The 22,487-nt window shown below is 45.2% G+C and overlaps 1 protein-coding gene across 1 annotated transcript in view; it reads left to right on the top strand.

The window, feature by feature from the left end:
- Window positions 1–22,487, top strand: part of LOC149431640 (zona pellucida sperm-binding protein 4-like) — a 59,627-nt gene that overhangs the window by 14,699 nt on the left and 22,441 nt on the right. Inside the window, exon 6 of the mRNA XM_089665438.1 lies at window positions 19,730–19,857. Coding sequence (XP_089521564.1) covers window positions 19,730–19,857 — 128 coding nt within the window. The remainder of the gene's footprint in view (window positions 1–19,729; window positions 19,858–22,487) is intronic.

Genomic DNA, 22,487 nt, shown 5'->3' with positions numbered 1-22,487 from the left:
AAAATTAAACAGTTTATAGTGCACCAAGCACAAACATATTGCACCAAAATCCCATCCCACACAGAAAAATAAAGCAATATAAATCCCTAAGTCAGATAGGCCAAGGGGAGGCAGATGTTCACAGGCAGCTAAGAATGGGCAAAGCAGCCTCTGTCAACAGTGAAAAGTTGTGATTTTGGACATGGTGTAGCCTCTGGAAGCAGGGCACGCTTATCCTTTTTCCCCCCCCAGGGTTGGCTGTATGGCTGTACTAATGAGCCACAACATACAGAAGATGTGGTGGAGTGGATAACGCAGCCATCCTCATCCTGTGTCACCTAGGCGAACACTATTTCTCCCTGCGTCTTCCAGGACAGCCCCTTGAGACGAAGAGCTCCTCCCTCCGGGTCAGGAAACATGCAATCCCCCACGCCTTAAAAGGCGGACCTCCAGGCCTCCATCCCCAGTCTTTAGTGCTTCCTGATCTGGAGGAACACTCGTTTGGAACCTGAGGGGTCTCTGCACTCTCTGGGGGGGGGGGGGGGGGTCCTGGAACAGTGTAAGCTCCAGGGGTTTGCTTACCTCCTCTCCCGACGTGATCCCTCCATGGTGGCTGCACTGTGGATAGGCCTTTATCCTCAGGTGAGGGACTGTTGCTGACATGTCACTCGCAGGGGAGCGGAGGTGTCTGGCGGTGAGCCCGAGGCATCCGCTCTCTGGGGCCTGGGAATGCTTCTCTCCCTCTAGCGTGGCTGTGCAGGTGTACAGGGTGCTGGGCGGAAGAAAGACAGGTGTGACTTCCGGGGGACATGGTTTGCGTTCCAAAGATCGGAAGTCTGGTGCGGTGGCGTCATCGGTGGGCACCTGGAGATGCTGGTTCTGGTCTCCCATGAAGAAAAAAGGTGCAGGCATCCACTCAGGCGGTCAGTGAGGCATTGGAAACCAGCAGAAGCTGTGGACCACGCCAGATGGGACGCCATGGAAGCTAGCTAATCGCAGCAAGCAGATCCTGGTTCCAGCACCGGCTCCTCTCAGGTAGGCTTGGGGACAGTCCCTTTAGCTGACTCCCGGGGGTGGGTGGGTTATTGTTCCCCCAGTCTGAGGGCAGGTGATGGTGGGGCACACTGCAGGTTTTCCCCTAGCACAGGGTGTGTGGAGGGAGTTTAGGGCTGAGGGTCTGCCTTGTGTTCTGTCTTTTTTTTTTTTTTTTTTTTTCTTTTTTTTTTTCTTTAGGTTAAGACTAGAGATGAGCGAAGTATTCAAAAATTCGATTCGACTGATTCGGCGAATTCGTAGAAAAATTTCGATTCGAGTCGAATATATTCGCTGTGAATTTAACTTAAAAAAGGGTGTTTCTAGGCTTCAGAGAGACTTAATATTAGTGCTGAACACTGTACCTTTAATTTAAATGCCCTTGGAGTCTGCTGGGGAAGAGAAATAATACTGTCAGGCAGTATGACATGCAGATGAGTGCCGTCGATCTTAGAATCACCGCACACTTCACTCATTTGGGCAGTCACGGGGCCAAAACCAGAGTGTGGAGCCACAGTGTGGCGGTGGAGGCAGCAGCAATGGGAGGCCATACAGCACCCTATGACAAAAATGGAAACCACCAGCAGTGTGAGGAGACCTGAAAGTGGCACATGGCAGAGTGTGGCGATAGAGACAGCAGCAATGGGAGGCCGTACAGGGACCCATGACACACTCTGGACCTGGCAGCAGCATGAGGAGGCGGTACAGGGGCCCATGGCAGATTACAGGCCTGGCAGCAGCATGAGGAGTCGGTACGGGGGCCCATGGCAGATTACAGGCCTGGCAGCAGCAATGGGAGGCCGTACAGGGACCCATGACACAATCTGGACCTGGCAGCAGCATGGGGAGGCGGTACAGGGGTCCATGACAGATTACGGGCCTGGCAGCAGCATTTGGAGTCGGTACGGGGGCCCATGACACACTCTGGACCTGGCAGCAGCATGAGGAGGCGGTACAGGGGCGCATGACAGATTACGAGCCTGGCAGCAGCAACTTGGACAGGAGGACGTTCAGTTTCTGCACCGTCTGGTGCGTGCTCGCAAACTGTTGTCTCTTGGAAACGGATTCCAAGAAAGACTGCTGACGGAATCCGTGAAGAGGAGTAGCAGGAGAAGGAGCATCTGAACGAGCGGAATATGCCAACAAGCGACAACAGGGGCCCATGGCAGATTAGGGGCCTGGCAGCAGCTATGGGAGGCCCGTAATCTGCCAGCACCCTATGACAAAAAATGGAACCCACCAGCAGTGTGAGGAGACCTGAAAGTGGCACATGGCAGAGTGTGGCGATGGAGACAGCAGCAATGGGAGGCCGTACAGGGACCCATGAGAGACTCTGGACTTGGCAGCAGCATGAGGAGGCGGTATAGGGGCCCATGGCAGATTAGGGGCCTGGCAGCAGCTATGGGAGGCCCGTAATCTGCCAGCACCCTATGACAAAAAATGGAACACACCAGCAGTGTGAGGAGACCTGAAAGTGGCACATGTTTGGGGCATGATTCATGGCGGATTTAGTCAGTTGTGTCAGGAACTGGTGGTTTGAAATCCAGACTAATCCACGCCTGATTCATTTTCACAAACGTCAGTCTCTCCACACTTTGGGTGGACAGTCGTGTCCTCCGCGGAGTTGCAATACCTCCTGCCGCACTAAACACGCGCTCCGATGCCACGCTACTGGCCGGGCATGACAGCCTTTCAAGGGCAAATTCAGCTAGTTGGGGCCAAAGGTCAAGTTTCGTTGCCCAGTAGTCAAGGGGATTGTCTACCTCGGTTGGCAGGGTGCTGTCCAAGTAGGCCTAAGCCTGTTGTTTGAGGTCCTGCTCCAGGTCCACCTGATGCTGCTGCTGCTGCTGCTGCTGCTGCGGCTGGTTAGTAGTTTCCTCACTGCGCTGGTGAAGAAAGCTACTCATCATCGACTGCAGACTGAGGCAGCCGCTGCTGGTGGAGCTGCCACTGCTCCTACCACCCCACCCCTCCCCTGCTGCCATGGCAGCGGAACGCGAGCGCACAGGGCCCACAGTGTCTGAGGATGGACGTTGGCGCAGACAGGCAGAGACCAGCTGACTACATAGGTGGTTTTTATAGTACGTTATTTTGGCCTCCCTCTCAGCAGGTTTGAAAAAGGCCACCATTTTTGAACGGTAGCGAGGGTCCAACAAGGTGGACAGCCAAAAGTCATCCCTCTGTCTGATGGTTATTATTCGGCTGTCGCTACGCAAGCAAGCGAGCATGCTATGGGCCATTTGTGCCAAGGAATGCGAGGGACTCCCTGCCTCCATCTCCACAGCATACTGCCACGGTGCGTCTGGGTCCTCTGTCGTCTCCTCCTCCTCCTCCTCCTCTACCAGATGCTCCTGCTCCTCCACTCCTGTCCGCTGAGTGGAAAAACCACCCATTTCACTCAATAATTCCTGAGCACCAATGTCCTCCTCTACCTCCTCCTCTTCTTCCTGTCCTGCCCCCACAGGGGTCATGTGGCGTTGAGATCTGTGCGCCACGTCTACCGCACCCTGACCAGCCATTGTTAACAGCATTTGTTCCAGGACGTGCAACAGAGGAATGACGTCGTTCATCCCATAGTCCTGCCGACTCACGAATAGCGTGGCCTCCTCAAAGGGCCTGAGCAAGCGCAGGTGTCACGCATGAGCTGCCAATGGCTGACATCTAAGTTACACAGGGAGTACCTTTATCCGCTTTTAACATCAGGAAATCGGTGATGGCCTTTCGCTGTTCGTAAAGGCGGTCTAACATATGTAGGGTTGAATTCCACCTTGTTGCAACGTCACAGCATGAGGAGTCGGTACGGGGGCCCATGGCAGATTACGTGCCTGGCAGCAGCAATGGGAGGCCCGTAATCTGCCAGCACCCTATGTCAAAAAATTCAACACACCAGCAGTGTGAGGAGACCTGAAAGTGGCACATGGCAGAGTGTGGCTATGGAGACAGCAGCAATGGGAGGCCGTACAGGGACCCATGACAGACTCTGGACCTGGCAGCAGCATGAGGAGGCGGTATATAGGGGCCTATGGCAGATTAGGGGCCTGGCAGCAGCTATGGGAGGCCCGTAATCTGCCAGCACCCTATGTCAAAAAATTCTACACACCAGCAGTGTGTGAGGAGACCTGAAAGTGGCACATGGCAGAGTGTGGCGATGGAGACAGCAGCAATGGGAGGTCTCCCATTGTCCCAACATGGCCCAAATAGTCCCAACATGGGCCCCCTGGCCACGCTTGACTTTCTGGCCACATAGTCGACATACGGCTACGTTTACTTCCTCGGGCGGCTTGACGAAAAATTGCCACACCGCCGAGTAGGAAACTTTGCCCCCGATACTCCTCACTGGCTGACTGCTGCTTCCTCCGTGCACACCGGCACCACTACTGGCCGTGGTGGTAGGCTGCAGTGGAGCTGGTGCTCTACTCCGTGGCCGTTTGGCTCCACTGACACTGCTTCCACTGACACTGCTGCGACCCTGCTGCTGTCTCCTGGGCAACTCACCGACTGTTTCGCTCACTGCCAAGCTGCCACCCTCTTCTCCTGATGATGCGGAAGAAATTGCCTGATGACGACGAGGCTGCCAAGTGCGATCAACCTCCTCATCATCAAGTAGGGTCTCCGCCTCACTACTAGCCCCCTCGGCTGCGTCTGGGTCAGGAGACAGACCTGTCTCTAGACCGGCTACCGGGCCACTCTCCTCGCCACTACTTCTTCGCCTAGCTGCTGAAAAGGCGGATGTCTCCCCCCGTTCCTGACCGCCCTCTGTTAGCTCTTCCTCACTGTACAGTGGGGCTGAGCCCACAGCATGCGATACTTCGCTTGGTGAGGGAACACCAAAGGACAGGGGCAGGTAGAGGACACGTGATTTCAGTGGGCTAGGTCCCGGGCCATGCCAACTAACGGTTGTGTCTGACGTACCCACCGACCGTTGGCTGTAGGTGTCAGAGGTGACCTGGGAAGAGGAAGACGACCGAGCCAACCAATCGACGACGGCAGGGTTGTCGGCGGAGACACGACCGCTGGATGACACCGGGAGCACTGGCCTCTGGCTGCGAATAGTGCTGCCTCGACCCCTTCCTCTGCTGCCACGTCTGCTCGCTCCTAAAACATTGCCTCCTCTGCCACTCCTCTGCATGTTGTCTGACATACTCTTTAATTAAACGATTATGTGTCCCTGAGTAACAATTCTGTGTCCCTGAGTAACAATTCTGTGTCCCTGAGTAACAATTCTGTGTCTGTGCGAGTAACAATTCTGTGGCCCTAAGTAACAGTTCTGTGGCCCTCAGTAACAGTTCTGTGTCTGTGCGAGTAACAATTCTGTGTCTGTGCGAGTAACAATTCTGTGGCCCTGAGTAACAGTTCTGTGGCCTTCAGTAACAATTCTGTGTCTGTGCGAGTAACAATTCTGTGTCCCTAAGTAAAGTTTCTGTGGCCCTAAGTAACAATTCTCTGGCACTCAGTAACAATTCTGTCTGTCCCTGAGTAACAATTCTCTGGCACTCAGTAACAATTCTGTCTGTCCCTGAGTAAAAATTCTGTGGCCCTAATTAAAGTTTCTGTGGCCCTAAGTAACAATTCTCTGGCACTCAGTAACAATTCTGTCTGTCCCTGAGTAACAATTCTGTGGCCCTAATAACGTTTCTGTGGCCCTAAGTAACAATTCTCTGGCACTGAGTAACAATTCTGTCTGTCCCTGATTATGAATTCTGTGGCCCTAACTAGCGTTTCTTTGTCCCTAAATAACGATTCTGTGGCCCTCATTAACAAGTCTGTGTCCCTGAGTAATGGTTCTCTGTCCCTAAGTAACTTTTCTCTGTCCCCAATTATCGTTTCTGTGGCCCTAACTCTGTCCCTGTCCCTAGTACAGAGCGGTCTGCCTCTGTTCAATAACTGCAGGCAAATGAAGAATTCCAAAATGGCCGCTATTTATAGCTCGACCATTACACAGTACTGGCTGGCTGGCTGCTGATTGGCTGATGCGATCACATGTAGTTGAGGAATGCATTATGGGTCAGCGCGCCTTGTCTGCGCGCCTTCCCAGACATCCCCGCTCCGTCGCCGCACATGTCAGCCGCCATTTTCTGAAATTTCGATTCGCGCTTCCGAATTAGGCTATTTTTCGGATTCGGCACGAATCGAAATTTTTCCGATATTCGACTCGAATTCCACTTCGGATACTTCGATTCGCTCATCTCTAGTTAAGACCCAGGACAGGACCCAGAATCAGACCCTGAAGTGTGCAGTGTGTGCGGCTAAATTGGGGTCTACTTGTGAAAAGCCCTTATGCCACAGCTGTATAGATAGCCTGGTTAAGGATGAGTCCTTCACTGCCTGTCACAAGGTGTTAACCTCTATTAAGGATGACATGACCGCGACATTCCAGTCCTTCAGGTCCCTGTTTGATAGAATGCAGACACCGCTGGGCCGTTGGATGCAGTCGGCCGCAGCGGTAGTGTCAGCTAGGAAGGAAGACCCGGAGGAGGAAGATCCTCGGTCCCTTGCCTCCTCTCAGGTGGGTTTGGAGGCGGATAATGAAAAAGATGTTAGCGCCTCCAGAAATTCGTATAAATTAGCCTTAGAACAGGGGTGGGCAACTGTGGCCTTCCAGCTGTTGTAGAACTACAAGTGCCATGAGGCGTTGCAAAACTGACAGTTACATGCATGACTCCTAAAGTCTGAGGCATGATGGGACTTGTAGTTCACCAACAGCTGGAGGGCCACAGTTGCCCAACCCTGCCCTAGAAGATGTGGATGATCTCCTGAAGGCCATCTACGAGACCTTGGAGATTGAGCAGGAGGAAGTTTGTCTATCCAAGCATGACCTCATGTACCAGCATGGCTTCATGCTGAAAAGAGTAGGGTCTTTCCAGTTCTCAGCTCCCTGGTTGATACCATTAAGCAGGAGTGGGAAAACCCGGAGAGGAAACCCCTTTTTCTCAGGTAGTTTAAAGATTTTCTTTTGACGAGGATGCGTCCCAACCTTGGAACAAGATTCCAAGATTGGATGCCCCCTTATCCAGAGTTTCCAGGAGGATGTATTTGGCTTTTGAGGACGTGAAGGCTCTAAAGAACCCCATGGATAAAAGGGGAGAAGTCTTGCTGCGTAGGGCATGGGAATCCTCGTCTATTAGTCTTAAGCCAGCCCTATCGGCTACTTGTGCAGCCAGAAACCTGGAGTGCTGGCTTACCCAGTTGCAGAATCATGCGGTGGAACGTCAAGGCAACCGATTTCTAAAATCTCTGCCTTTTACTGTTTAAGGCAGTAGGTCTCCTCGCGGATACCTCGGCAGAATCGGTTAAGCTAGCTGCAAGGTCTTCGGCCTTAGTAAATTCGGCCAGGCAAGCCTTATGGTTGTAAACCTGGGCAGGGGACTCTGCATCTAAATTGTGCCTTTGCGCCTTGCCCTTCTCGGGTGACAATCTTTTTAGGCCAGGATTAGAAGAGACTTTAGAGCATACGGCCGACAAAAAGCCTTTCCTGACAATAAAAAGGTTTACCCCAGAAAAATTTAGTCCAAAATCAGACGCCGCAGGCTAGGGATGGTCAGCCCAAGAAACACTGGAGGGGACACGTGAATAGGGAAAAGGGGGGATTCTATTCAGTCCTCCAAAGCCCCTCCAAGTCGCAATGACTTGAGCGTCCCAGTAGGGGGAAGATTGGGGACCTTTCTCCTTCAGTGGGCGTCAATCTCCCTGAACCCCTACATTTTAGATCTAATATGGAGGGGTTACAGGTTGGAATTCGACTCCTGTCCCTCAAACAGATTTTTGGTGACCAATCTACTCAAGGACCGGAAAAAGGCTCGGGCTTTATGCGGTCTAATATGGGATTTGGTGGACCAGCAGGTCTTCGTTTGGGTCCCTCAGAGCGAACAGGGTATGGGTTGTTATTCCAACGTGTTTGTCGTAAAAAGACCCTCAGGCAAATTTCGGCTGATCTTAAACCTGCACCCTCTAAATCGGTCACTAAAGTACAAACACTTCAGAATGGAAGCGATTTTATTCTGTAAGGAATATCCTTTCAGGATTGTTTTATGGCCACACTGGATCTGAGGGATGCGTATTTCCACAGCCATTCATCAGGCAAGCCAGAGGTACCTGAGAATTGCAGTAACTATGGGTTCGCAGGTCTTCCACTGGCAGTGTCCCTACCCTTTGGTCTAGCCTCAGCACCAAGAATTTTTACGGTGCTGGCAGAGGCCTTAGTTCCCCTAAGGGTGAGGTCTATTACCATCATTCCTTATTTAGACAACCTTCCCTTTGTGGCCAAATCTTACCAGCAGTTGGCCAAGGAGCTGCAGGTTGTTTCTTTCAGAATCTGGGTTTGCTTGTGAACAGGGACAAGTCATCGTTAACTCCCTCCCAGAGAGTAGTCTACCTGGGATACGAGATCTTGTCGCAGGAGGAGAAAATTTTCCTTCCTCGGGAAAAATTCCTAAGGATGGATCAGACGCTGGCAGAATTGCAATGCAATCTGTCAGTGTCCGTAAGAGATGTTTCAAGAGCAGTGGGTCTCATGACTTCTTGTTTTCCAGCAGTCCCGTGGGCAAGGCTCCACCAGAGGACTCTTCAGGCATTCCTGCTGAGGGTTTGGAACGGAGACAGGTCTACCTTAGATCTAGCAGTCCAGCTCCCATCCAGGGTCAAAAGATCCTTCTGGTGGTGGCAGAACGAAGTAAATCTGGCCAGGGGACTGGAGTGGAACCAGCCGGCTCCGCTCACTGTTACAACCGATGCCAGCAGTTATGGTTGGGGATCCCATCTAGGAGACATGGCAGCCCAGGGGCTGTGGTCTTGGAAGGAGTCTCAGATATCCTTGAATCAGAGGGAACTGATGGCAGTACAAAGGGCGTTGGAAGCCTTTGGAACACAGCTTTTGGACCGTCACAGATCCGGTTGGACAATAAAGCTGCAGTGGCTTATATCAACAAACGGGGAGCTACACTGATCCCCTCTCTGCAGAAGATTGCCGGCAACATTCTATCCTGGGCCGAGCAAAATCTGCTTTCGGTTTCTGCCATTCATTTAAAAGGATTGCAAAACTCCCTAGCGGACTTCCTAAGTCAGTGGCCAATCAGTCACGACGATTGGTCTCTCAACCAGGAGGTCTTTCTAGATATAATGCGCAAGTGGGGGATATCGGAGGCCGATCTTTTTGCTTCGCCAGGAAAACAGGAAGGTCAGTCAGTTTTTCACCCTGAATCCACGAGAACAAGCCTTGCGGATAGATGCCCTTACGAGTTCGTGGGATTTCAACCTATCTTACGCATTCCCTCCTGTGAGACTGATCCCAGCGGTCTTGCAGAAGTTTGTGGGGGAAAAGACGGATCTTATTCTGATAGCATCCTTTTGGCCAAAAAGACCCTGGTTTTCTCTTCTGAACAGTCTTATCTCGACTCTCTATTTCCTCTCCCAGAGAGGGAGGATCTGATTTCTCAAGGTCCTGTTCTGCATCCTCAGATCAGAACCTTGAAGTTGACGGCATGGTTTTTGAAGAGCAGCTCCTGAAAGCCGGAGGGTTTTCAGACACTGTGATAAAGACTCTGGTAAACTGCCGCAAGCCGGTAACCAGAGCCATTTACGCGAAGGTCTGGAAGAAGTTCAATTCTTGGTTGTCAAGCAAGCGGCGGGGCCCCCCAGATATTCTGGCGGTTTTGGACTTTTCAGGAAGGGGCGGATCGGGGACTCTCAATCAGCACCTTAAAAGTGCAGGCTTTGGCCCTCAGTATCTTTCTGCAGGCCCCCCTGCATCAGGATCCCTTTGTAGTGGATTTTTTCAGCTCGAAGTCCAGACCGGATAAGGTCAGGTCTTGTCCAGTTTGGGATCTATCCCTAGTTCTGAAGGCTTTGATCCTCGGACCCTTTGAACCTCTGGAAAAATCTTCTATGGAATTTGACTTTAAAAACTTTTTTTTTTTTTTTGTGACAATCGCGTCAGCCCGTAGGGTAAGTGAGTTGCAAGCACCCTCCATTAAGGAACCCTACCTGACCGTTTGAGGACAGGGTCATGCTCAAAACGGATCCAGGTTTTCTCCTTAAGGTGTCGTCCTCTTTTCATAGGTCCCAGGATATAGTCCTACCGACCTTTTTTTGTTTTTCTGATGGTAAGGAAGAAAGATTAAATTTGCTGGAGGTAAAGAGGCGTCTTATAGTTTCTCAGTAAGTCCCGGGACTTTGGAAATTCGGATTCCCTGTTTGTATTTGCAGGTGCAAGGAAAGGTTCCAGTGCATCCAAGTCCACTATAGGTAGATGGATTAGATTAGCTATCATGGAATCTTACAGAATTTTAAGGATTCCTCCCCCCTTTGCTAATGCTCACTCAGCTAGATCCTTATCAGCATCCTGGGCAGAGAGAGATGAGGCTTCACCGGAGGAAATATGTAAGGCAGCCACCTGGTCCAAGTTCTCTACCTTTTGTGAAGCATTATCGCCTGGATCTCCTATCAAGTAAGGAGCAGGCATTTGGGTACAAGGTCCTCCAGGCAGTGGGGCTTTGAAACCTGATCTGTACCTGAAGTCCAAAACCAGGCTTGCCATGGCCTGGTGGCACATGAGTCCAGCTGAAATTTCTTCCACTGGTTTTAACAATGGACATCAACCTATCAGGCTGGGAGGAGTCCTGAACAATCTTTGTGCAAGGGACTTGGTCACTAAAGGTTACTGGTTTCCCGAACAATATATTGGAACTCAGAGCACTTCAGGTATCACTAAATGCTGGACCTCTCAACTGCATGATCATCAGGATTCAGTCACAATGAGGAAATCTTGCAGCCCAAATAAAAGCTGACCAGATTCTGGCTTGGGAAGAATTTGACTGTTCTGCTTCAAATGTTCACTGTATGCATTGATATACCTACTTTAGACCCAGTGTTTGGACAGTATGGTCACCTGCTGACTTGACACCATCCACAGGCAGCTTAAGTCTTCAATCCAGCGCAATTTTACTTCAGTTAATTGCAGTATAGTATTTTTCTAAGCTTTCTCTGTGAGGTACCAATACTGCGGGAACCTGCAAGAGAGCATTTCCCTAGGACTCGACTAACTAGCACCTAACTAATAGTGCAGAGTAAGATGCCAAATGATGCAGAACAATACAACAAAAAATTACAAGTAATTTGGATGAGCATTTGCCTGTGCACCAACCTGGTATGAAGAATTTGCAGGCTTTCTTCAATTTAACGTATAGATTTCAAAGAATGGTCTCTTAACCTCAAGGTACTAAAAACTTCTGCTACAGGTGGGGGATGCTAAACTTTATTCTCCTTGCTGCCAGTTTTCAACAACAAATTGAGCAGGTTTTTCTCCAGGTTCAAGGGCTCCTCTAGCCTTTGTAGTGGATGTTCTGCCGACTTCCTTTACACCTTCTACACCTTTCTTCCTTCAAAATACCTTTCTTGCTCTGCAGGATTGAGATGGGAGGCATTCTGGTGATTCTTATGGCTCCAAACTGGCCCAGATGGATCTTGTGCTCAGACCTCCTCATATGCCTGGAAGATTCTGCGAACCCTCCCAGTTGTCAATCTTCTGTCCCAACGAATGAGTCCCTACTCAGTTCATGTCTTTAACAGTCCAGGTCCTGAAGGATGGGCGCCTTCCTGACTCAGTTATCCCTATGCTCGTGAAAGCTAGGAAAGCTGGTGAAGTCTGTCACATCTGGAAAGCATTTCCCAAGGTGCGAGGAAAGGCATTTTCATTCCAGGGAAATACCCTATGGGATGAATCCAATCGTTTCTCTGGTCTGGATCAACATTTGACCTTGAGTGCCATCAAGGGTTAAATCTAAGCCATAGAGGTTCTTTCTCAAATATAGCCTCTGTCACGTCTTCGTGAAAATTGTACAGAATGTTACTAATATTGTTAACCCTGTTGCCTGATTGTCAGTTCTCCACAAATTAGCCTTTTAACATATCCAAGATATTCCCCTCTTTGCTTGCAATGATGGCAACAAGGAAGGCAACCTTGTAGCAACACAAGTTTGAATTGGCAGCCTTAATCTGTACAACTTTAATCTGCGTATTGTGCTACAGAGACAAGGTTGTCTTAAGGACCAAGGCCTGTTTTCTTCTTTTCCAAGATGGTTTATTATTTTCACCTTAACCAGGATTTTTTCCTATCTTTTGTTCAGTGGCATCCCAGATTTCTTTCCACTGTTTAGATGTGGTGTGGAGTCTCTACTACAGCTTCTATTAGACTTTCATTCCTGAGGTCCCCATAAGGGACAACCGGCTTCATTCTTTCTCCCAGGTTGATTCAGAGGCTCGTTCTAGCTTATAGATTTTTTTTTTTTTTATTCAAATATTTATTAAATTTTCACATTTATAATTACATATAAAAAGAGAAAGGAAAAAAAAAAAAGAAAAAAAAACAGGGGAACATGAAAGAAGAGCATAATGCATTTCATCTACATTCTCATATAATATTTTTACTCTTATTTTCTTTCTGTTACCTCCTTTTTCTTCCTTTCCCTTCCCTCTACCCTTATGCCCTACCCCATCCCTCCTCCCTCCCACTCTGCATTTTTCTCTTACTTCCATCTATATAAAATTAAGAATCTTCTCCTGGCATTTCTTCATATATATTCCTATGGTGTACAAAATCTTCCCATTTTTCCCATCTCCTGTTATATATCTCCATCTTATCTTCCTGGGTATAGTATAGTTTCTCCATCCTACTAATCTGATTTACTCTTTCTACCCAATCCTTCTCTTTCGGAACTTCCAAGCTATGCCAGAATTTGGGTATCAACCCCTTCGCTGCGTTCACAAAGTACCATATACCCGAGTTTTTATATTTATTCACTGGTAAATCTGTTTTATGTAATAAACACACTTGTGGGTCTAATCCTATCTTTATTCCTGAGATTTTCTCAATTAAGTTGACTGTTATCTTCCAAAAATTTTGTATCCTTGGGCACTCCCACCAGATGTGAAACCATGTACCAATCTTTCCACAACCACGCCAACACTCTTGTGTTTTCTCTATATCTATTTTGTGCTCTAGAATTGGTGTAATGTGCCATCTTACTAAACTTTTATAGTTTACCTCCACCTCTCTCATACTAGTGTTCTCGTGCGTGAGTCTATATATCTTCCTCTGTTTATCCTCATCTATCTCCACTCCTAAATCCCTTTCCCATTTTTCTATATAGCTTGGTTTTAATTCCGTAGCTAACTCGGTAAGAATTTTATAAATTTTTGCCGTGCCCCGTTTTCCGTCTCCCCGTGATTCCAGCAACCTCTCAAACATGTTCCACTCCTTTCTCCCTCTTATGGGTTTCGGAAGACTCTCAACAAAGTGATTTAATTGGTGATATTTCCACTCATCAATCTTAATAAAAAGTTCCCTTCCACTCTTTTTTAAGTCTTTCAATGTTTTCAACTTCTTTCCATCCATAATATCCCTTAGTTGAATGTCTTCCTTTTTAATCCATTTTCCCATACTCCCTTCAATACCTGGTGGGAAGTATTCTATATTCCTTAGTGACATTAATTGTGAATTAAAATCCCAGTGCATATACTTGTGTAAATTGTCCCAAACCCTTAAAACGTTCAATGTAAACACGCTCGTGGTTTCTTTTAAACCTCTATATTGTGTTGGTGCCCATATGTTTCTACTCAGGTCAACTCCGCTCAAGTCATTCTCTATCTTTACCCATCTTTTCCCCCTTTTATTGTGTGTCCAATCATAAATTCTTGCTAAAACTACAGCATTATAGTATCTCCCAAAGTCTGGCACTCCCAGTCCCCCTCTCTCTTTTCGTCTACTTATCAAATCATACGATATTCTAGGTTTTTTATTTTTCCATATAAATTTTGTTATCATCCTTTTAATTTCTTTAAAAAATGCTTCTGGGAGTTTTATTGGGATCATTTGATATTTATACAAAACTTTGGGTACAATTATCATTTTTATCAGATTTATTCGTCCTAACCAGGAGGGGATTCCTCCTCCCAATTTCTTCAGTTCCTCCTTAATCTCGTTTAAAAGGGAAATATAATTTAATTTATACAATTTTGAATATGAAGCAGAAAGTTTGACTCCTAAATATTTTATCTCTCTATCTCTCCATGTAAAAGGGAATTCTTTTTTTATCTTTTCTTTCTCACCATTCGGGAGATTTATATTCAAGATCTCAGTTTTTGTCAGGTTGATTTTTAGGTTTGATATTTCTCCATATTCCTTTAAGCTTTTCATTAAATTCGGGAGTGTTATCCTAGGATTACCCACATAGAACAACAGATCGTCTGCAAAAGCTGCCACCTTATGTTCCGTTTCCCCTATTTGTATTCCCTTTATATCTGCATTCCTCCTAATTGTTTCTAGTAAGGGTTCCAATGTTAACACATACAACAAAGGGGACAGTGGACATCCCTGTCTAGTGCCATTTGACATCCTTATAGGTGCCGATTTTTCACCATTGACCAAAATAACCGCGGATGGCATTTTATACAATTTTCCTATCCATTCCCTCATTCTACTACCTACCCCCATGATCTCTAGGGTGTCCATCATAAAGCTCCAGTTTACTCTATCAAAAGCTTTTTCAGCGTCGATCGAGAGAATCACTGCCGGGGTTTTCCCTTTCTTAGCTTTCTGGATCAACAACAGAGTTCTAATTCCGTTATCTCTACCCTCCCTCCCTGACACAAAGCCAACCTGATCTCCCTGGATCCATTCTGGCATTAAGTCTTTGATCCTATTTGCTAAGACCTTCGCATATAACTTTGTATCTACATTTAGGAGTGCAATTGGCCTATAACTTGAACATTGAGTAGGATCCTTCCCTTCCTTGTGTATAAGTGTTACATGAGCTTGTAGGGATTCCTGTCTAATCTCCATTTCTCCCCCCAGGGCATTCATATATTCCTTCAACTTTGGTATCAATAGTTCACTATATTTTTTATAGTACCTCACGGTGTATCCGTCCGGGCCAGGACTTTTCCCCACCTTAGTGTCTTTTAGTGCTATTTTTATTTCCTCCTGTGTGATTTCTAATTCCAGGGATTTCAATAGATCTTTATCTATCCTTGGTAGTTCTGCATTTTTTAGATATGCCTTTCTTTTTTCTCTGTTCTCATTTTCACTATTATTTACTAAGTTTTGAGACTTAATATTATACAACTTATTGTAATACTCCTCAAACACCTTCCCAATCTCTTTAGTAGAGTGAGCCATTTCTCCCTTGGGGTTTCTTATTTTTTCTATGTAATTTCTAGTTTTCTTTTTTCTCAGGGCCTTCATTATATATTTTCCTGGACGATCTCCCCATCTGTACCTCTCCACTGCAACTTTATTAAGTACTCTCCTCATCTCTTCTTCCATTAATATCTCCAATTCTTTCTTCTTTCCTATTATCTTCTGTCTTATCTCACATGTTATTCTGTTTTTATGGATCTGTTCCAGGTCATTTATATCTTTTAAGAGCCCTGTCATTTTCTTACTCCTTTCTCTTTTCTTTTTTGCTCCTAACGCAATCAATATACCCCTAATATATACCTTATGGGACTCCCAGACAGTGGCCATTGAAACATCTCCTGTTTCATTCTCCTGAAAATATCTTTCCATTTCCCGTCTGATCTGCTGATCGATCTCTTGATCTAATAGAAGGGCCTCGTTTAATCTCCATCCCACCCCCCTTGTCAGTTGTCTCCCCCATCTCACCTTCATTATAACTGGGGCATGGTCTGAGAGAGTCATTGTCTCTATTTCTACTTTGGCCACCCTCTCGATAAGTTGATGTTCTACCATTATATAGTCCAGTCTTGAATAAATCTCGTGTGCATTAGAGAAGAAAGTATAGTCTTTTTCCTTTCCATGCATTATCCTCCATATATCCACTAGTTGCCCTTCATATATCTCCTTCTTCAAAGTCTTCATAGACCTACCTCCCTCTCGTTGCACACGAGATGTTGTATCCATCTGTGGATCTAGACATAAATTCAAGTCTCCCGCCATTATCAGTCTTCCCTTTTTAAAGTCCCTCAATTTTCTTAATATCCCTTTCAGGTATACCTCCGGTCTCTTATTTGGGCAATAAATATTCGCCACTGTACACTCTATTTCCTGTAATCTGCCCCTCAGAAACAAGAATCTCCCCTCAGGATCTGTCTCTCTCTCTTCCACCTCCCACCTTACGTTTTTAGCGAACCCAATTGCCACCCCTTTGGCTCTCTTAATTGGGGAGTCTGCATAAAACCATGTTGGATAGTTTCTAGTATTTAATTTGATATTTGACTTAATCTCAAAATGCGTCTCCTGTAAAAAAACTACCGAGGCTTCTCTGTGTTGTAACTCCTTAAATAGCTTAAATCTCTTCCCAGGACTATTCAACCCTTTTACATTATATGTTATAAATTTTATATCTTCCATAATTCTTGAGTACATCTCGTCCCTATGCAGAGTATTTTTAAAACCTTCCCCCTATACCATCTTTTACCTCCTCCCCCCCCCCTACCCTCCCTCTTCACCTCCCCCCTCCCCTGCCCCTCCCTCCTCCCTCCCCCCTCGAACCCCCCCCTCCCATCAGGCCTATTTTTTACCATCTAATCCTTTGTGAGCTTACTGTCACATTTGGATCTTGGCCCTGAGGTTGAACTCTAACCTTGTACGGTTCACCGTCCCTCCATTTCCCTCAATGTTCCCCTTTCTATCCCTTCTTTATTCTTTCTTCTAATTTGCTGCCATTGCTCTTTTCCCTCGACGTTTTCCCCTCCCTCAACCTCCCAACCTGGAACCTCTACTTTTTGAATGTTAAGTTTGTCAAAAAAGTCTCTCAAATCCTCAGGAAATCTCAGGTATGCAGTAACTCCATTCTTCCATCCGATTAGACACATTGAGCCGCTCCATCTATACTGTATGTTTTGTTTTTTCATCTGTTCTATTAAGGGTCTCAGTGATCTCTTTCTCCATAATGTCTCAGGTGTCAAGTCTGCAAAGATTTGTATATTTTTCCCTTCATACTCAATATTATATCTTCCTTTTGTCTTCTTCCATATTTCTTCTCTCTCTCCAATTTTATTAAATTGAACCACTACATCTCTCGGTCTCTCTTCCGCCCGATCTCGTTGGGCCTTTCCTGATCTATATATATTGTCCAATATGCATGTCTCTGTTCTAGGTCTACCCATAATGGAGTTTAAGATTTTTTGTATCGTCTCTCTTAATTCTTTATCTTGTATAAGCTCCGGAATTCCTTTTATCCTGAGATTTTTTTTCCTGTGTATGTTACCTTGTATCTCCAGTTTATATCCCAGTTTTTTTTGTTCTTGCCTAATCTCTAGTATCTGATTATTCAGTTCAGAAAGAGTTTGAGCATGTTTATTGATTTTTTCTTCTGTATCTTCTACTCTAGTCAAGAGATGTCCCAGATCTTTCCGAATAATTCCCATTTCCTGTTTAATTGATTTTTCCAAATTTTTAAACATTTCCGCCATTTCCTTTTTATTTGGGATTTGTAGTTCTCCTTCATTTTCCTTTGACTCTATTTCTCCTGATATTTGTTGATTATTATCCATTTCTACTGGAGATCTGGCGCTTTTATCCATACTGTTCTCCATTATACTTTTTTCACCTGCCCCCTGAGTTCTTTCTGGGGTCACATTACCTTGAGATGTAAATTTTCTAATTGTTCCTGATTGGGCGTGTTTAGGGGCATTCCCTTTACTATTTTTGCTCTTCATATTTTTAACTGTATCCGAGTTCTCTTTTTAAACTTTAAGATATATACTGATAATAAGTCCTTTAGGTAAATTCTACTTTCTTCAAACTATTTGGTGGTTCCCCCTTTTTCTCTATATATATTTCTTCTGCCACACCAAGAAGCTATCCATAAATAGATTTAATATATAATCCAGATAGTCTCACTCACCCTCCTTCCCGCTGCTTCGTTCCAGTGAGGCTGTCAGCATTCTGGTGTGGCTCTGCTCCTTTTCCCTTCAGCTCAGGAGGGGAGGGGGGGGAGAGGGGTTAGAAGAGGAGGGGGGGGAGAGGTGAAGGGGGGGTTTTCCGAGGCTCTTTTCTTCTCTCTCTCTCCGTTTCTCTCGTGGGTACCGACGGTCATGTAAATCTCTCTGCCCGAGCGGCTTCAGTTTCAAAGGAAGCCAGCCGTTTCTCTCTCCCTCCTCTTCTGTTGGGTCGGAAAGCCGGGGTCTCCCTCTGCTTCAGGAAGCCGGCCGGCTTCTCCGTCTCCCAGTACTGCCCTTCGGCGGGTCACGTGACCACCTCCCGTCACCCGCACTCCCAGCAGTCAGAGGTGAGAGATTCCCAGCCGTCTCACCGTCCAGAACTCCCGCAGCTCCGTCTCCTCCACTTCACTCTCAGGACCCCCCCTCTGCCGTAAGATCTCAGGCGGGGAGTTTAGCAGCTTCCATGGGGAACGTCAAGGGAAGGAGGGCGGTTATCCTGCGGAGAGCGCTCACATCGCTCTCTCTCACACCGCCACGATTAGGCTCCTCCTCCGACTCGCTCTAGCTTATAGATTTAAGGACAAGTTTCCATCTTTCCCTGTCAAGTGCACTCCATTAGATCAGTGCTTCTTGGGCTTTTCAGCATTAGGCATCCGCTTCTCACATTGCTAGGTTGCCACCTGGTCTTTTGTCCAAACCGTTTTCAAGTCTTAACAGGTGGATGTTCAGGTCTTATCAGATGTTCATTAATGAGGTACTTCAGGTGGCTCTGTGAGCTCTATTGAACCTCTACTGTTTCTGTTCACATGGGTTTATTGACTTTTTTTTTTTTTTTTTTTTTTTTTTTTTTTGTGTTGAGTTGTCAAACCCTCAGTTGGACTACATTTAAACATTTGTATTTACCTGAATTGCTCATCCTGTTACTTTTAATGAATTGGACTTTTGCCCAAAAATCCTTTCTTGCAGTACATTTTGGGATCTCAATTCTTATGACCCTCTTCTACTATTGCGTTACTACAAAACTGAAGCATGATGGGAGCGCAAGAGTATTTTTATACTAGACTGTCCTTGCAACTTTGTGCCAGTGTCCAATTTTGTGACGGAAGCAGTATAATCCTATATACTCACTTACTCATCCTATGTCCCTTAAAGCTAAACACCAGGAATTTGGCTACTTTACAAAATCTGCTGGCTTACTATACGTTAAGCCCAACAGGGTGCATCTCCTGGACTCCTCAATTTAATTTACATTTGACCATTTTTTATGGTGGATAGCTATTACACTTTTGGGGCTCTGACAGATGCTTTCTGCTCTCATACAACAGCACTGTCCACCTCTGCTACTAATTCACAGAAGGCCTTGTATTCTATGAATTGGTTCACATAAAACAAATGTTCTGTGATAGGGCAGAAGCAGGGGAGGGGTGGGCACAGCAGCTGCATGCAACTCTGCAGCTACAGGAGCTGATGGTCCAGCATCGAAGTTCTGAAAGTAGTTTTAGCTATGCTCTATAAAACTTGTCAGTTAACGAAATTAGTCCACAAGGTGATGTGCACTTTGTTGGACTTGACTCATAATAAGTCAGGACATATTACAATGTGGCTGAATTCCTGCAGTTCAGCTTTAGTGTATTCCAATAAAGGTTTATACAATTGGTGAAATACCATTTGCAGGACACTTTCACAGCAAAAATCTGTTGCAGATCATAACGTGGGGAGTACATAGCTATACAACATGGGTGTTAGAATTCTATTGTGCTTTTAACTTCCACTATACTTTTTTTTTTTTCTTTCTTTTTCTTTCTTTCTTTTTTTCCAGGGTGACAGTTCAATGTCTGTACAACATCACTCTGTCACTAAAGCTAGTGTCCTCTGTGGAACCTCCTCCTCCCTTCCCATCTGTGACCAATAGCGGGGTATTGGATGTAGAGCTGCGCATTGCTAAAGGTATTCAGACTTCTCTTTATAATATCAATAAGACCTTATGATCCCATTCATTTAATTTGTACACAAGTGTGTTTCTCAGCTGTGCTGAATCCCTGTTTACAGAACTGGGTGAGTAATTTAAATCCATTATCCTGATTGGGACAGTTTACTCAAAGTTTTCAGACAATGGAGGGTCTTGGTCCAAGTTTTCAGACAAGTGGGCCTTAAAGCATACTGTTCAGATGGCTTTAGAAAACTCAGTGCTCTGGGAAGCTTTTGTTTGGGCAACTATGCTATATGGTAGTCACCATTGCTGTCCTTATTTTTTGAAGCTGCTACCAGACAGTCTGATTCAATGGCTTTTATCTTGTGCATCTTGGACTTGCTACAAGTATACAGAGGTGTTCTGAATTTCTTGCTGCATACATGTTCTGGGTCTGAAACTCTAATTTGAAACCACACATTCAGGCAACCAGCATGTTCAAAAGCAGATAAAGAATGACCGCATCCACATTACAGGTTTCCTTAAATACCAACTTACCCTGGTGCAAGAACTTGCCATTCTACATTTATCTGCACTACAGACTTAGTGCAAAGCTCTCTTGCTATTATAGATTTGTAATAACTGTATAATGCTGGACAGAGGTCTTCCCCATGTGACAGAGCTCAGGCCCATTCACCGTCCACTTGGATAATGCATGCACTGTATAGAATGACATGGAGGCTGTGCATGATTCACGGGTCACTTGAAACCTGAAAGTTTGCTACCCAGTCAGCCGTCTGACCTTGCACATCAGCTACTAAGAGGTGCACAATTGCTCTTAGTGAGTGCAGGTTGTTTTTACTTTATGAATAATTAGATGCTGGGGAATTGGTGTGTTGATACAAAAAAGTGCCAAAAATCGGGGTGTATCAACCCATTAACATGTAATTCCCCGACTCACCACTATTAGGGTGTGGATTCTTAAACCAAACAACTTATAAATAGATATTGGCAGCTGACAAGGGCAAACCTGCCATAAAAGATGGTATATAACGAATCCCATGTGGAGTAATAATTCACTATTCTAGTGGATGCAATTATATTTAGATCACATGGATCATGGAAAGGTAGACATTTATATCATGGTGAACACATTGTCAATCATGAAAATAAAATAAGAGAAATAAAAACAAAAAAGGTTCTGGGTTTTCACTTAGGTGCATGTATGGCAAAAAGAGCCAAATATGAGTGGGCAAAGACTGCTTCTGTATTCATTATATTTGAGGTGATTGTAGTCATATTAGTGCTATTATATAATATATTCTATAATATTCATTATAGAAAGTCCATATATTGAATCCAGATATATATGAATCTTCAGTATTCTTAATCTGTATCTTCTATCTTTAAAGGTATCAGTTATTCCTTTCATTGTTCATCAATATGTAGTGATGAAAACATGAGTAGTAGAAATCCTGAAGAATAAATGTATAATGAATACAAAGACCCTAGAATAATTGCTAGAAGCCTGTCATGAACTTGCAGTATCAAGATAAATCCTTTGTGAATGGTATGGCCACTAATGGAGGAATGAAACATAAAAAATATATATTCCCTTCTTAGCAATTCATCATCACTTGGATTGACTAAAGTAGATTCATAGTGTATGGCCAATTTCAATCAGCCGATATTTTTTAAATAAGGTATTTTCAGTGGATGGCAGTAATTATGGCTCTAAAACAGACAAATGTTATAGCATCAAATTCAAACGAAAATCATGGGCAATTCCAAATGAAGGAAATAACCCTAGTAGAAACCATAATATTTCCACTGATGAGATATAGATTTGTGTAAATCCTCTGTAGAGATGAGATTTATGTCCTCCTTGATAACAAATTGTTGAACTATAGTAGAGATATCTTGATTGTGCACTGAGGCACTAAACATTTGAGTAACTAGCCTATTAAGGGCTCCAAAAATTCCTTTTATGTAAGAGCAAGGGGGTTCCTTTAAAGGGTTCTTAGGGCCGATCGTCCCGTTTTGCATATGATGCTTATTATGAGATAAAAAAAAAATCAGTATTCACCTATGAAAGGCCCAAAAATTTCTCTGAGTGCTGGAATTCCCAATTGAGGCTCAAAACATAAGTCCCGTGTTACTTGAATTGCAAGTTATGACTTGGCTCTATTCAAGGGTTACTTTCCACTGGTGGAAGTGATATAATGCCACTTGAATTTGAAATTAACTCCTGGGAGTCAGAAATACTGGCGGTTTTACGTCTTGCCTCGTGTTTCTCCAAGATGGAGGTGTACGGCTTGCCTCTTTCCCCTCATGGACATCGCAGCATGGCCACGTTGACGCGTTTCATCTGCCAATCATCGCGGACTACTTCAGAACTGGGAGGGAATCTTTCCTTTTATAGTGCACGATTTGCATATTGCCATCCATTTTGTCTCCCTTTTGTGTTGAAATGTCATTACATTGTTGGTCCAAATTTAATTCTAAAAATAAATATGATTGGCATTGAAGAATGGCTATATATTAGATAGTATTAATAGTTGATTTACATCAGATGGCAATATCATAAAATATTCACATTTTGACATAATATAGTTCATTTCACAATGAAATAATCATAGGGATTTATTTAAAGAATATTTTAAAATTT

The sequence above is a fragment of the Staurois parvus genome, unplaced genomic scaffold (genome assembly GCF_062004578.1).
Source record: "Staurois parvus isolate SC_StPar_1 unplaced genomic scaffold, SC_StPar_1.0 ptg002193l, whole genome shotgun sequence".
Classification (NCBI taxonomy): Eukaryota; Metazoa; Chordata; class Amphibia; order Anura; family Ranidae; genus Staurois; species Staurois parvus.
The sequence above is the reverse complement of the archived record's forward strand: the minus strand, read 5'-3'. Positions and strand labels throughout refer to the sequence as shown.